This window comes from Aedes albopictus, chromosome 3, assembly GCF_035046485.1.
Source record: "Aedes albopictus strain Foshan chromosome 3, AalbF5, whole genome shotgun sequence".
Lineage (NCBI taxonomy): Eukaryota > Metazoa > Arthropoda > Insecta > Diptera > Culicidae > Aedes > Aedes albopictus.
Window position 1 is genome coordinate 246942457 of NC_085138.1, and position 14531 is coordinate 246956987.

A 14531-nucleotide genomic window follows, 5' to 3' on the forward strand; every position below is an offset into this window, starting at 1 on the left:
GCCTGTCCCGATCATTTTGTCTATCCCCTGTATCTGTTGACGGGAATTCTAAAGAAACTTTAAAAATGTATAAAAATCCCTGCAAAAGAATAGCTAGTGAAAACTTTGAAGCAAAAAATCATGAAATATCTTTTCAGGCATTCCCAGTTGAATAGCTTTAGGAGTTTCTGAAGAAACCCTTAAAAAATGGGGAAAATCCTGTGTGATTTTCAAACTACCTTGCTTAAGAAAATCTTGAAGGGATTGTAGCAAGTAAATTTCAAAAGTTTCAACAATGTGTTCGAAAATTTTCCTTGAGAGGTTGCTAAGGCATTTTTCAGTATTTCGCTGGAAGACTCGTATCTAACGCAATTGCACTTTGTTCACTGGAATTTTTCAGGCGTTACTCAAAAATTTCTCAAAATAATTTTTCAAGAATTCATTACCCAATTAAAATTCATGCTCGCTTTAAAAGTTCCACCATTTTTTCCACGCATCCAGCAGACTTTGGCATGCTTCTCTTGAGATTTTATCTGACGGGATCTGTATAACTCAAAAAATCACCCTATGGGCTGCTGTAGTGTGGGCATATATATCGATATTTCTGGGAATACTTTTTGGAATATTTTTTTGAAAAAAAAAAAGGTAAACGAGTTATGGCAAAAAGTCTTCAAATTCACTTGCAGAGATTTTGCAAGAATCAAGCAATATGTGTGAAGAATTAGCATCAAGTTAAAACTCACGAATTAAAAGAAATAGAAAAAAAATCAAGTAAAATGAGCCACGTTGATTCATTACTAAAAGTTATTTGTTGATTTTTTTTGAAGTTTGCATTTAAAAAGAACAGAAGCAGTTCAGCATATATTAGTCAGATATATCTGTCAAGAAAAAAAGTATTGTAGCGATTGTTGAAATCCGGGACATTTCCGGGACACTTTTCAATGCGGGACGACTATCTTCAATCCGGGACGTCTGGTCACTTTACTCTAATGCTAATGCTGAAGTGATATTACTTATGGCACACAGTCCCTATAATATTTTTAAAACTCTTTATTTTTTCTGATCAGATTACCCGCTGAAAATGTCTACATATTTACACTTTATCGTTAACTAATCGATGGCACACAACTGGTTCATAGATCCTGCTTCCAACCGTATTTGCCAGTGTTCTTATCCTTACCCTTATCCTTATAACCCTTGTCATAATACTTGTCTGATTTCTCATACGCCTTATCCGACTTGTCGTATTGTTTATCTGACTTTTCATACGCCTTGTCACCTTTTCCCACCGGACAATAGCATGACCTAGCCTGTGAATCCAAATAGGATTTACATCCTAAAGTTAGGGTTCCCGTGAAAAGCATTTTCGCTGCCGCTTTACAACCTGTAAACAACGAGTCATGGAGGAACAATGTGAACATTTCAATATTTGAACAAAAAAATGTAACGTACCTTTGACGACTATATCGCCGACCACGTTTTTCTCATATTCGTCGCAATACTTGTAGAGACAACGCTTGAAATCCAAGTCGCAAAGTTCCTTATCGCTGAGGCATGTATCGTAGCAAATGTCGTGGGCATTGCAGCACGTCTCCATTTCGGCCGCCGGCAAGTATTCCGAATCGATTTTCAACCCCAACGAGCCGCACCCATCCGATTGTGGGATGTAAAACTTATTCTTCGACGGTGTTGTGTCTGAAAGGATTAACCGGAGTATTCGACTATTGATGTACTCAACACGTGAAGACTTAATCTAAATATCTAACGAAATTTTAATGTGAGTATATAAGAATTCGTAAACTGTTATGCATGAAAATCTATATTTGAACAATATAGAAACAAACATTTCAGTTTATTTGATTAGCATAGTTAGGTATACATTATTGTTGCACACAAAAATTTAACGTTTTGAATTATGTTAAGCTTAATACGTATTAAATATTAGAATAGTATTCATAAGAAACAATTTTCAGGCTGATTAAAAATTATGATTAATTGATAAATTTTTAATTTTTTAGATTGAGTGGTTCAATGTGAATGGTCTATTTATTTTGATATTAAACATTTTTTCCGGATATATAAGACAGGCATAATAAATATATAAATTACTCACCTCCTGGACATTTGAATATGCAATTCTCGTCTACTGCTGCATCGAACACTTCGTGGACAACTTTGAACTTTTTCGCTACGTGAACCACGTTTTTGAGCACATCTCCGAACACGGCCTCGGCCGCTATGATTGCATCGCGTAAGCTGGCCAGCATATTCGATCCATATCCCGTGTAGGCGTAGGTTAGAAACGTAAGCGAATAGATCGCCACCTTCATGTACGGAATTTGCATTCTGACACCTTTCTTCTACGCAGAACTCTGGGAATCGGAACAAAACCTGCAATCTAACTTTATGCTTTATATCGTTAAACTGACGTGGTTTTCAGCTGACTATCTATGACACAGTGTATCTAAATATAGATAAATAAGCTAACGTACCAATCCGCTGCTTTTAAGATCATTTTTGGTATCTACACCTTCAGGAAGCAGAAAATGATGCAAATTGGGCACTATTTTTAGCAAAAATATAGCACTCAAATTTATGCACGGGATGAGATTTATTTTGACGTGACAAACGAATAAAATTGTTTATTTACGCTTTATGCCGCATATGTATACACTTCAGATGTCACACTTTCGGTCATTTATGCAATGATTGCAATAGTATGCGTTTTATAAATGCGTAAAAATGCCGAAAAGAAAAATGTAACATAGTTTTGCACAGCCCATTGTGATGCGATGTTATTGCTAATTTTGAATCAACCGTTAAAAACTGCCCATCAAATAAATCTGGCGTTCAATTTGAATATATCGAATCTACATAGGAATCACAGCAAACATACGACCTATTCAAATCGAACGCCTGAAATATGTAGCAGTAGTGACAAGCATATAGGGATCAGTTTAAAAATGGTTTATATTTTCAGTAGTGCCGGTTTCAGTAGTGATTAATATTTTCAGTAGTGTGGTTTATAGTCAAACCTTTTGTAAGTTTAAAAAAATATATTTAATTGCATCAAATTGAGATTCTTTATGGATGACGGTATAAGGATCATCATCAACTTCCAAAAATCGAAAGCTAAAGGTGCTCCCTGCAAGAAAATCCCTACACTCATATCACAGACAAACTCATATGCTCACAGAGAAAACAGCTTAGAATTCTATGGGGGAATGGAAAAGACACGAATGAGGCTTTATCCATAATAATCTTGACAAATCCGCTATAGAGGACCCCATACGAAAAAAAGTGAAGCACCACAGACAAACAGACGTCTCACTCTACTCAATTCCCATCGTTACTTTTTTACCGGTTAGTTCAAATATTTTGTAGTTCGCAAATCGCTCGGTCATGGCGCTCGCATCGTTTTTGCTCCTGGTTGACGTTTGCTCACTACCGCCACCTACTGAGTGGTTTGCATAACACAGTATGGTTAGCATTGGGCGATTGTGTTTTCGTGATGATGATTATTATCGCAATTTGTTCCAAGTGGTACGTCTGTTTGTCTGTGGAAGCACCATTTGGATCCAAGAGAGCGCGCCCAACTGTCCTCAAACCATGCGTCTCAGAAAAATGTTTCTTGACAACAAAACCCACACAGCAAGAAGGTAAACGGAATCAGCTACAGTGATATCCCAACTAACATTTTTACTGCAAAAGAGTTTAACCGTTATGTGGCCAGCAAACTTTTTGCTTAGCCTGGCTTTGCTCACATGCAAAGAGAGTCAAATTATCCGCATCAGGCACACAGTGAGGTTAAGTTTTGTGAAATCCCATTCCGTATTTTAGTGATTGAGTCGTTTCAGATAAAATTTAAAGTGGGACCGGGGTAGAAAAATTCATTTTATCGATAAATTTACCAAAAAAAAATCATGATTAAACTGATGGGGAACTGGTATTTCCCTTTCAAACTTCCAAATTTTCACGACATAACCTCTATTTTTAATCGCCAATTGTTTACACATTTTCAAGATTAATGCTCTTGAAAACGTGAATAAGGGCCCAAGACGGCCATTGGTGTTTTCTGATGTTTCTCTTAAGCATTTGTTCCATAAGCCGTTATACTGTTACTTTTGTTAGTAGGGATGGCCAAAAGCGTGAAGGTCGGGATAGAAAATTTAATAGTTTTCTTTGGTACATCGAGGTCTTGAAATTAGTCTATGATAGTACCCAAAGACTTTCCCACCGTTCAATTCACTACAGCCCAGCTAGACCATCTACAAGAAGCACTTCTACTCACAGCAGTCCAACAGCGAAACGAGCCGATGATAAAGGTACAGAGCTGATGGCAATGGACGACGATGTCATGTCCAGATAATATGACCCGAGCATTCTTCCCACAACTTAAATAGGATAACCATTTCGGCGGGTTATTATCTTGCATCATGATCATGCATGAAATGATACAAGAATTCACCCAATCCTCACTATATGAAACATTTTTATTAGGGAAAGCTCCAGCTATGCTGCCGTTCTTCTGCAAAGTGAAGTAATCGACATTGACAATTTTGGTACATTTTTGGTTATTATTCATCAGACTCTTGATTGTTCCCTATGTTTTCTTCCGTAGATGCCAGATTAGATCTTGCATCCTAATAAAGGGTGATACGGTCAAAATTTGGTTAAACATTTTTTTTTTCATAACTTTAGACTGCGTATACACCAAAACAGCTAATTTTTGGACCAGTAATGCTACATTATATGAAGCTTATACCATAAAATGTTCATCAAAATCGATTAAGTATTGGTTGATGTATAGATAAAACCATCTACCTACCTTTTTAAAATTTTGTACGCTCCATAGTAAATTTTCGAAAATTTAAGGTCAGTAAAGCACAATTTTGATTATAGAGCTACCAATACTGCTCCGATTATTATCTAAATTTTACAGTATAATACTATTATGAAAATATGTTCTTAGTAAAATTTTGAGCCATTTTGTATGAATACTTTCAAAGTTGTAGCAGTTTGAATATGAAAAAAACTGACCGGGTGCCACTTAAGCAAATGAGCGATTCCAAGCAACAGCATCAAAATTAAGGAAATTTTTTAATTCATGATTTTCTATTGAACTGAAACTTTGCACAGTTTTCCAGTTCCATCTAAATCACCATTTTTCGATATCAAATTTTTATTTTGAATCACGACTAACTTTTCAAAAGGGTGTATGTGAAAATGGTTCAAAAATATTCAAAAATCTGCACAGCCAAAATGGTTCGTTCGATTGTTATAAATTTTTCAGCAAAGTTAGATAACTAAATGGTGGTTCCTAAGAAAATATACACTGTGAAAAAAAATCTTTTTTAACATGAAAAAATATAATTTTTGCCACAAAAACTCAAATAACTCAAAACCCTATCTTTTTACCAACGTATTTTTTTTTTGGGAAGACGGTCCATTGTATTAGCAATCTACCATAAAAATTTGGTGATGGTAAACTAATAAACAAAAAAGTTATAACATTTCAAACATTTCACAATTTTCACATTTGGTGAACTTTTTTTTTCTTTGTAAATTATTTCGGTCAGAAATCGCAGTTTGATGCTGATTTTATTGTTCTGCAAAGTTAGATAACTAAATCTGGAGCTCGATTTGAAAAGGTCGTATGTGCTTTTGTCGATTAAACATTCGATCAGTTGTATTCGCTTATTATAGCAAAAACCGTTGAAATTGAACAAAGTTGATACATACAGTAGAATCATCACAAAACAGGCTTTCCGTTCCATCATTATAAGTCTCCAAAATATCTTCCATATTGCTACAATAACTAAAATAAACTGATCGAATTTTATATCGACAAATGTACATACGACCTATTCAAATCGAGCTCCAGAAATGGTGATTACTAAAAAAATATACACTGTGAAAAAAAAATCTTTTTTAACATTAAAAAATATCATTTTTGTCACAAAAACTCAAATATCTCAAAACCCTATCTTTTTACCAACGTATTTTTTTAGGGAAAACGGTCCATTGTATTAGAAATTTACCAAAAAATTTGGTGATGGTAAACTAATAAACAAAAAAGTTATAACAATTCAAACATTCCACAATTTTCACATTTTGTAATAATTTTTTTTTCAGTGTAAATTATTTCGGCCGGAAATCGCAGTTTGATGCTGATTTTTTTGTTAATGGTCTTGCGTGAGTAAAACAAGCTGTTTTTATTATGTATTATGTATATTGTATGTACAGTAATGTTCCGATTTTATCACGCCCTCAACGCATCAGTCGTTTATTCATTAATTTGCTGTTACATTTGACTACAAGTGTTTTCCCTCTTCTTCAAGATGTATGTTGAAAGCGTGTTTTGCAAAGTTAAAAATATTGAAATGGGTATAGATGTTAAAGAATATTTCAAAGCATTTTGGAAAAGGGGCGTGATTAAATTGTTTCAACAGATGTCGCTGATGGTACGGTGGCATGACACTCTGCACTTAGCACTTCTGGCAATTTATCAGTTGTTGTCGTTTTCGAACTTCCTGCGCCCTGCTTTACCGATGATATACAGATGGCTCGTTTGTCAAAGGACGTGCAAATGCGTAAATTTGTATTCAATGTGGACATTTGGGCATAACCAGTCTCTTTCAGTTTATCTATGGTGCTTTCGGTGAGATTTAGTAATTGTTTTGAACATTTTTTTTCATCAAACGTTCTACAAGAGAGCGTTGAGTTGAAGACCTTTGAGAAAGCGACTGTTCATGTTGTTCGTTAGATTATAATAAACAAAATCACTTATTAGTTTAACTGACTAGTTTGGTGTTGTTTGTTTGGCTGAAGAAAAAAATTACTATGAAATCTTTAATATCCATAGCGGTAGTATTTTTTTTGCTTTTTCGTGAGCATTGTCATGGTATGTATACAGACAAACAAACGTAACACTGACGAAATTTTCATTGACCACGCCTTTAACGATCATTTTGAATCTTGGTTGTGGCTTTCATAACCAGATGAGCGCCCATCGTTTTTCTTTGCGTTTGACGTTTCACACTAGCGCCTTCTGATGACGATATTGCACAACGCAGTGTTTCGTGAAACATTTCCACCAGGTGGTGGTAGTGTGAACTGGGCGATGGATTTTCACGAAAATTGTTCTAGGCGTTTCGTCTGTTTGTCTGTGGTATGTACGTCTCATGCATTTGTTGTTGTTGAAGGTACTCGCATTCTTCCGATCATAAAGTCTGTTCTCTAAGAAGTATTTTTTTGCAGATAAACTAGTCGTATACGCGAATATAAAACTTTTATTATACAGCTTTTGTCTTAAAAATAAGTTTAATTTCATTTTTCTTATAATCAACAGCTTTTCAACACTATCAAGGGATTTGTCACCGTCACGTACAATAAAAAGTATGACACTCTCAATATGTTGATCACAACACTGGATCGCGTCTAAGTTTCAAATATATACTATAGTAATTATGAATAATCAAACAAAAATATCATGAAAACAACTTGTTTAATTCATGCGGAAGTCTTAACAATAAAATCAGCATCAAAATATAATTCTTGAAATAATTTACACAGAAAAAAAAATTTTTTTTGTTACTTAATGTAAAAATTGTGAAATGTTTGAAATGTCATAACTTTTTTGTTTATCAGTTTACCATCACCAAAATTTTATGGTAGATAGCTGATATGATGGGCCATTTCCCCTAAAAAATTGACGTTGGTAAAAAGATAGGGTTTTGAGATATTTGAGTTTTTGTGACAAAAATCATATTTTTTTAGAGTAAAAAAATATTTTTTTTACAGTGTATATTTTCTAAGGAATATTGATTTAGTTATCTAACTTTGCTGAAAAATTCATAACAATCGAACAATCCGTTTTTGCTGTACAGCTTTTAGAATATTTTTGAACTATTTTCGCATACACCCTTTTGAAAAGTTAGTCGTGAGTGAATATGAAGTTTGAATATCGAAAAATGGCGATTTAGATGAAATTGAAAAACTGTGCAAAGTTTCAGATATTTTTGAAATGGTCGCTCAGGATCGACTGACATGACTCCGTGGAATTCCTCAAATATAACTTTGTAACGGCTGGATCAAATTGAATAAAATTTTTACACAACATTTTGATATGCATACTTCACATACAGAAAAATTTTCATTGAAATCGGTTAAGTATCTCTGGCTCTATAAATAAAACAGTAAAAATGTGTTTTTATTTTTTAATCCTCTTTGTACAAAATTTTAAAATTGCAGATCTCAGTGTTCAACAATATCTCCGCAAATATTGGACCCATTTTGATGAAAATTTTATGGTACAAACTACATATAATGTACCATTACTGATCTAAAAATCAGCTGTTTTGGTGTACGCAGTCCAGGACGCAGTCTAAAGTTATAAAAAAAATGTGTGACCAAAATTTGACTTGACTTGACATAATTTGGTCAACTAAACAAATATAACTTTGTAATGGCTGAATCAAATTGAATGAAATATTTGCACAACATTTTGATATGTATACTTTACATACAGAAAAATTTTCATTCAAATTTGTTCAGTATTTCTGGCTCTATAAATAAAAGAGTAAAAATGTGTTTTTTTAATCCTCTTTGTACAAAATTCTAAAATTGCAGTTTTCAGGATTCACAATATCTCCGCAAATACTAAACCGATTTTGATGAAAATTTTATGGTATAAGCTACATATAATGTACCATTACTGGTTCAAAAATCAGCTGTTTTGGTGTACGCAGTCTAAAGTTATGAAACAAATTGTTTTATTTTATTTTATTTTATTTTATTGATGCACAAGGGGGTCATGGGGCCAAGTCTCCAATGCAAGTCCAAGGGCTCACATCGTCCATAATACACCGTGGAATTTGGGAGTAGGCATTGCAACCTCTTTAGCCATGCGGCTTTTAAGTTTTGCGTGGGAGATTGATTTTGCGTGTTGAGCTGTGAAAGAATGTGTTGTTAATTAAATGGTCAACGTTATTTACCTTTGCGTATTTTCACAAAAATGAACAAGTTTGACGATAGTGCTTGATTTTCAGTGAACCGTTTATGCTAGTTCTTCTTGTTCTTGTGTCTTCAAAGCTAGGGAGCTTGGTTAATAATGTCAAAAAAGAAGGACATATTGTGTATCAACTTCCTTCCTGCAAATAGAAATCAAATATATCAAAAACAACAAAAAAGGACCGTAACGCTTCTTGATTAGATCATGAAAAGTTTCGGTTCTTGTTGGCACCACGAGTGTGCATCTTTCTCTGTAGAGTAAAGATACATTTAAGCCCCGAGACCTGACAGCAATCAAGCTGATCACAAGGTTGTGCCTTTGCCCAGGGTCTAAAGTTATGAAACAAATTGTGTGACCAAATTTTGACCGTATCACCCTTTATAGTAGACATGCCACAAATATTTCCCCAGATAGGGTATGTGTGCCATTAGTAATCTCACGCTCCCATATTCATCCTATTCGAAAACAAGCGATTATGACATCTATTGATTCCGTTTTTTTTTGTTTCCATGGGTGCTCACTTCTAACAAAAAATACAAAAATAAGAAACAAAACAAACAGCGCTTTGATCCTTTGTTTTTCGTAGGATGAAAATATGAGCGCCTAAATATTGAATCGCAATGGAGGATCGTTAGGAGAAGCAAGTTTCTCGACATTCGTAATGAAAGATAGCCTAGCAAGTGAGTATCTCTTTGCAAATGAATGATCACATCCGTGGACATGTCTAACGTTCTTTACATGGTTATCAATTGCAATAAGAGCTTCATGTAGTTGATGCTGGTTTCATAATATATCACCCTATGAACCTTTTGTAGGTATGAATAACAGAGATGAGATGAGTACTCTTCGTAATTTCTTATCAGTGTATTGCTATAGAGACAAACGGTATAAAGGTAATATTTCATTATTTTTCATCGAGCCGAAATACTGGATGGTTCATTCACTGAAGTTTCCGAAATGAAGAGAAAATACCTTTATAATCTGGCTGTGATTGCCGTAGGAGTGTTATGTGTTGCAAGCAATAAGCAAAAATATCAAGTTTATGCTGAAGATAGTGCATATGGTGCAGTATTATATATATTTGAAGTTTCACTTTTTAATGAAAAGATTTATTTGTAGCGGATGATCAGTTTCTCAACAAACAAAATTTTATTTTCGAAATCCTGAGAAACATATATCAGCCTTTAGAATTTGAAGAGTATCTGCCTTTTACGAAGAGTTGGATTGCAGATGCTTCGAAATATAAGGTAAAAAGTTGGTAATTTACTTACTACCGTATGCGTGATAATGTTTGCACCATCGTCAAATAAAATTCCAGTTTGACTTGTGAAGACAATGTATTGGTTTTATTTGGAGGCATTTAAGCTATTACTCATATCCTAGTAGGCTGTGAATAAAAAGTGTTGATTTTCTTAGTTTTACACTTGCATAATGACTCAGTGGCAACCTAGCTCGTGATTTGTCCACGCGCAAATGTCGAAAAGTATCCGTGGTAGTGTCAAAGTCAAGATTAACAATTTTTGAATTTATTTTTTTTATTTTGACATTGCATAATGGTGTAGACATTGGCACACAAACAAAAGTTATAATAACTATTGATTCTGGAATTTGGTACGGATCGATAGTTTTTCGGAAATCGAAAAAAACGGAGGTTGCGTTCGGGCAAATTCGAGACTTTCTTATATGCCGCTACTCGTAGCTCCTGGATGCCATTGGTAATAATGTAAGTTATTTTTCTATGGTCAAAGGATCATAAAGGCCACCGTAATTTTCCTTTTCGATATGCCATGCCGTTAAGTCGCTGATTTCGCGTTTCTTTGCCATTTTTCTCATTGAGCGCATATAATTCACCCAAATCTTATTTTTGGTGGCAGTGATAGCTTTCTTAATCCATGTTAACCTTGTACGACCAGTGGACACCTTCGGGAATAGTTGCCCTTGCTTTTTTTCGGTCTAAGACTGTTTTACGGTTCTCCTGAATACTCCTGAAATGTCTTTTTTAACATTTGCGCGTGGACAAGTCCCGACTACCGCTGCTACCCCTTCATGGTGCAAATTTTAAACTTAAGAAATCGGATTTTTTTACCCGCAACCTACTGTGATATGAGTTAGAGCTTACGTACATGCAATAAAAACCAAGACATTGTGTGTACAGGTGATATGGGTACCATATTTGTACGATGGTGCAAACATTATCACGCATACGGTATTTTAGTATAAAGCGTTACGTTTATTCTGATTCTAGGATTTCAAAACGGTTTCAACATTTTTCGACCTTTTCAAAGAAGGTTTTTTGTCGAAGGGTGAAGTTTTCTCGATTTACAACTACTGGTACCTCAAACAAACTCGAATGCTGTTTATGTTTTTCTATAACTCGATCGATTGGGATACCTTTTACAAAAATGTTATTTGGGCGCGTGAAAACACCAACGAAGGAATGTTCATTTTTGCACTCACACTTTCCGTGTTGCATCGCCCGGATCTACAGGGATTGGAGTTGCCAGCTATCTACGAGCTTGAACCTTATTTTTTCTTCAACGGTGATTTAATCCACGATGCTATGGTTCGTCGAATGTCTGATGATGAATATGGATTTTATTCAGGACATGATCATAACGTAGCAATGAGTAATTACACGTCCAAGTTTGCTACAAATCACTATGGAGAGGGAAAACTAGCATATTTTACTGAAGATATAGGATTGAACGCATACTACTACTATTATATGCTTGAATATCCATACTTTTTAGGGGGTGATGAGTTTGGACTGAACAAAGATCGTCGTGGAGAGTTATTTCTATACATGCTTCAGCAACTGCTAGCACGTTACTATTTGGAAAGGCAGTCAAATGCACTTGGAGATATCGAGGAGCTTTCCTGGGAGTTTCCGTTGAAAACTGGGTATAACCCTATGCTACGCTATTGGAATGGTATCCCATTCCGAACGAGAGAAAACAATTTCAACATGCGAGGATATGACCCGATGAAATTGCAGCTAATGAAGGATCATGAACTGCGAATCAGGCGCGCTATTGATGCAGGATTTTACAATCATGCTAATGGGACTATTTTCAATTTACGTACTGCTGAGGCGATCGACATAATCGGAAATATGGTTAACGGAAACGCTGATAGCATTGACTTCGATTACTTTAAGCCACTCGATGTATTCGCTCGAATGATTCTTGCACAGGGTGACTACTACGGGGTAGCCGAAGATTTATGGCCAGGACCTCTAATGCACTATGAAACGTCTATGCGAGATCCAATATATTATCAGTATCTTGAACGAGTGCTTGGTTTCTATTGGCAATTCAAAAGCTATCTTCCACCGTATTCCGTTGATGAACTGAACTACAAAGGAATTCAAATTACAAATCTCACGCTTGATAAATTGATCACCTATTTCGAATATTTCGATGCCGATATTAGTAATGGTTTGCCGTTTAATCGTCAAAATTCAAAACAAAAGACTAAATGGGAGTACACCGTATTTGCAAGACAGAAACGTTTGAATCACAAACCGTTCAACTTTACGATGTTGGTGGAGTCAAACATTACTGGGAAAGGTGTCATTCGAATGTATATGGGACCAAGATTCCAAAATATTAGGCAGCTACGTTTGCTGAAAAAATACTACGTTGAGATGGATCAATTCATAGTAGATCTTGAAGTCGGCCAAAATGTCATAAACCGTTCCACAAAGGATTTCTACTACAATGTTCGGGATCGCACCACTTACACTGAACTATACAAACGAGTAATGCGAGGTATTAGGAACGAGAAGCCGTACGCATTAGACATGTCGGAGGCACATTGTGGTTGGCCTGACCGACTGCTTCTGCCTAGAGGACTGCCAAACGGATACGATATATCATTTTTCATCATCATTAGCCCGCATATTCCACCGAAAGTTCCCCAGTATTCAACCTATACAATTGGCTGTGGAGCAGGATCTGGGTCGAAATATGGAGATGGTCTGCCATTTGGATTCCCATTTGATCGCGAGATGGACGTTAACCACTTCAATACGAAAAACATGATTTTTAAGGATGTTATGATTCATCATATTGATGGCCTTGATCAAAATAAAGAATAATTATAAAGCCTAACATAAAGTTTTTCATTATCATATATCAATAGTTTTTAACCCTCTACTTCCCATGGTTGCTAAAGAGCACCATCGATTTTCTACGAACTCTGGACAAACGGAATTAGATGATTTTTTTTTATTCTTCAATCACTGAATCTAATTTACATCTCTATTGTCCACTAGGACACTGCGCGAGCGATTCCAATAGGAAGCAATCAGTGAAGTACTAGATTGAAAGTAGTGAGCTGGATTTTTGTATGGTGAGATGATCAATTCTCCGTTTCTGCAATGAAATGGTGTAAACAGCGTGGGTTATATGATTTCTTGCTTAATTTTATGGTGTTTGAGCAAAACTTTGGGTAGCTGTATTGTTGTATTATTTATTTCATGCAACTTCAACAACACAGTTACCCAAAGTTTTGCTCAAACAGCATCAAATTAGGCAAGAAATCATATAACCCACGCTGTTTACACCATTTCATTGCAGAAACGGAGAATTGATCATCTCACCATACAAAAATCCAGCTCACTATTTTCAATCTAGTACTTCACTGATTGCTTCCTATTGAAAGCTGTACATACACTTTGTACAGCGCCTAAATGTATTCTATTCTAATTGTACTACATCGAACTGGTTGCTGTTACGCTGCTTTCACTTTCTACCCTATCATGGTAGAATGATGAGCACGAAGGTGTAGATGTGTGGCTGTTGGTTGTCCCTGTTTCCAAGTCCGATGCGTTGCCGTTCGCCGATGTTCAAGTATTCGGGTTCATTTGAGCCATGGGCTCAGAAAAGGGTCAGTGTCAGCTGCTCTCAGGGGGAAAGAGCAACTGACGAAAGTGCCAGGGCTGGGATCGAACCCATGACCATCTGCTTATGGAGCAAACGTGTAGCCACTACGCCACGGACCCTGGTCTATTAGATGAATATGATGCAATAATATTTAGAGTATGGTGCAATGTTGAACAGGGAGTCTAAGGTGTTTGTCATAAGCGCAACTAGATCACTCCCGAACTCTGGAATGGATTATTCTGGAGGGGGCCAGGACAGCTCACGGCCGTTGGATGAATACGTCAATCTTGTTTTAGAGTCAATGTTGCTTCAAATCTTTGTGCTTTGGTTACGTATCTACGGGAAGGTGGCAATTCTCTTAACAGCGGGCTGGGACTGTACCACCTACGAATTCGTGCGACTTGCTAATGCTAATGATGACAAAACAGATGTTGAATTTGTTGCGTACTCATGAATAATCGATTATAATCTCAAAATTTAAACTGTTTGATGGTAGATCATCAACAGCGTTGCAGTGTTTATCAACTCGAAGTTACCTCTCGAAAATAGCCAAGCAAGCCTTTAAAACCTATGTCGCATTGGGTGGATTGTCGCAACAAATACAGGTTGCGACATTGTCATTATTGTTGCGCGATGGTTGAAATGTAATTCAG

The 14531-nt window shown here is 35.9% G+C and overlaps 2 protein-coding genes across 6 annotated transcripts; one reads left to right on the top strand and one right to left on the bottom strand.

Moving 5' to 3' along the window:
• Window positions 1-1014: 1014 nt before the first annotated feature.
• Window positions 1015-2741, bottom strand: LOC115253686 (group XIIB secretory phospholipase A2-like protein). 5 transcript variants are annotated; one of them, XM_029868619.2, is made up of 4 exons: window positions 2472-2741; window positions 2093-2377; window positions 1432-1674; window positions 1015-1363 (listed from the first exon to the last, which is right to left on the bottom strand). In XM_029868619.2, exons 2-4 carry the CDS (start codon window positions 2322-2324, stop codon window positions 1113-1115), a joined length of 726 nt encoding a protein of 241 aa, XP_029724479.1. In that variant the 5' UTR covers window positions 2325-2377; window positions 2472-2741; the 3' UTR covers window positions 1015-1112. The 5 variants fall into 5 exon arrangements, with proteins under 5 accessions (XP_029724479.1, XP_062715913.1, XP_029724482.1 ...); XM_062859929.1 differs by having other exon boundaries at window positions 2093-2351; window positions 2472-2628; XM_029868622.2 differs by having other exon boundaries at window positions 2093-2370; window positions 2472-2628.
• Window positions 2742-9696: 6955 nt separating this feature from the next.
• Window positions 9697-13208, top strand: LOC109401520 (hexamerin-1.1). Its single transcript, XM_019674096.3, has 3 exons — window positions 9697-10055; window positions 10112-10239; window positions 11238-13208. Exons 1-3 carry the CDS (start codon window positions 9950-9952, stop codon window positions 13089-13091), a joined length of 2088 nt encoding a protein of 695 aa, XP_019529641.3. The 5' UTR covers window positions 9697-9949; the 3' UTR covers window positions 13092-13208.
• Window positions 13209-14531: the final 1323 nt, after the last annotated feature.